At 45.6% G+C, this 493-nt stretch overlaps 1 protein-coding gene across 1 annotated transcript; it reads right to left on the reverse strand.

Annotated features, from left to right (window-relative positions):
* Positions 1-81: 81 nt before the first annotated feature.
* On the reverse strand, positions 82-273 carry T265_12369 (hypothetical protein; the record flags this gene model as incomplete). The annotated part of the gene is made up of 1 exon (XM_009179873.1): positions 82-273. The coding sequence occupies one exon, from the start codon at positions 271-273 to the stop codon at positions 82-84; it is 192 nt and encodes a 63-aa protein (XP_009178137.1).
* Between the last annotated feature and the right edge of the window lie 220 nt (positions 274-493).

Raw genomic sequence — 493 nt, forward strand, 5'->3', positions numbered from 1 at the left:
GTCCTTGTCAGACAACACTTCAACCAGCCGAAAAAAATTTCACCTCCTGGTGCTAATCGTGCGACGCAAATCAGCGGAAGATCACCACATTAGCCGGGCAGCATTCCTCACTACTTTGTTGCATGTTGTCAAGGTCAGCTGATACGCGGTCAGCGAATCCCCAGTAGCCAGTCGACCGGCCGCACAAGGAGCCTCAACCGGGATCGATATCATTGCCATGGGACTAGGTTTGACTTTGTTCAGTCGACACTCAGAGGTCCGGTTCACCGCCATACATAAAATGTTTACAGATTGGACAATATTTACCGTCCTGCTGTACCATATAGTGTTGACAATTATCACAATTTTAGTTTCAAGGCGACTTCCAAATGAGCGATTAGGTATATCAAACGTAAGGTAGCTCCGAACAAAATGTAAGCAGATGGTGTGAGGCTCAAGTGAGTTACTCATAGGTGATTAAAAGATATTATTTCTCACAAACGGATGACGTGAG

The sequence above is a fragment of the Opisthorchis viverrini genome, assembly GCF_000715545.1.
Source record: "Opisthorchis viverrini unplaced genomic scaffold scaffold21642, whole genome shotgun sequence".
Classification (NCBI taxonomy): domain Eukaryota; kingdom Metazoa; phylum Platyhelminthes; class Trematoda; order Opisthorchiida; family Opisthorchiidae; genus Opisthorchis; species Opisthorchis viverrini.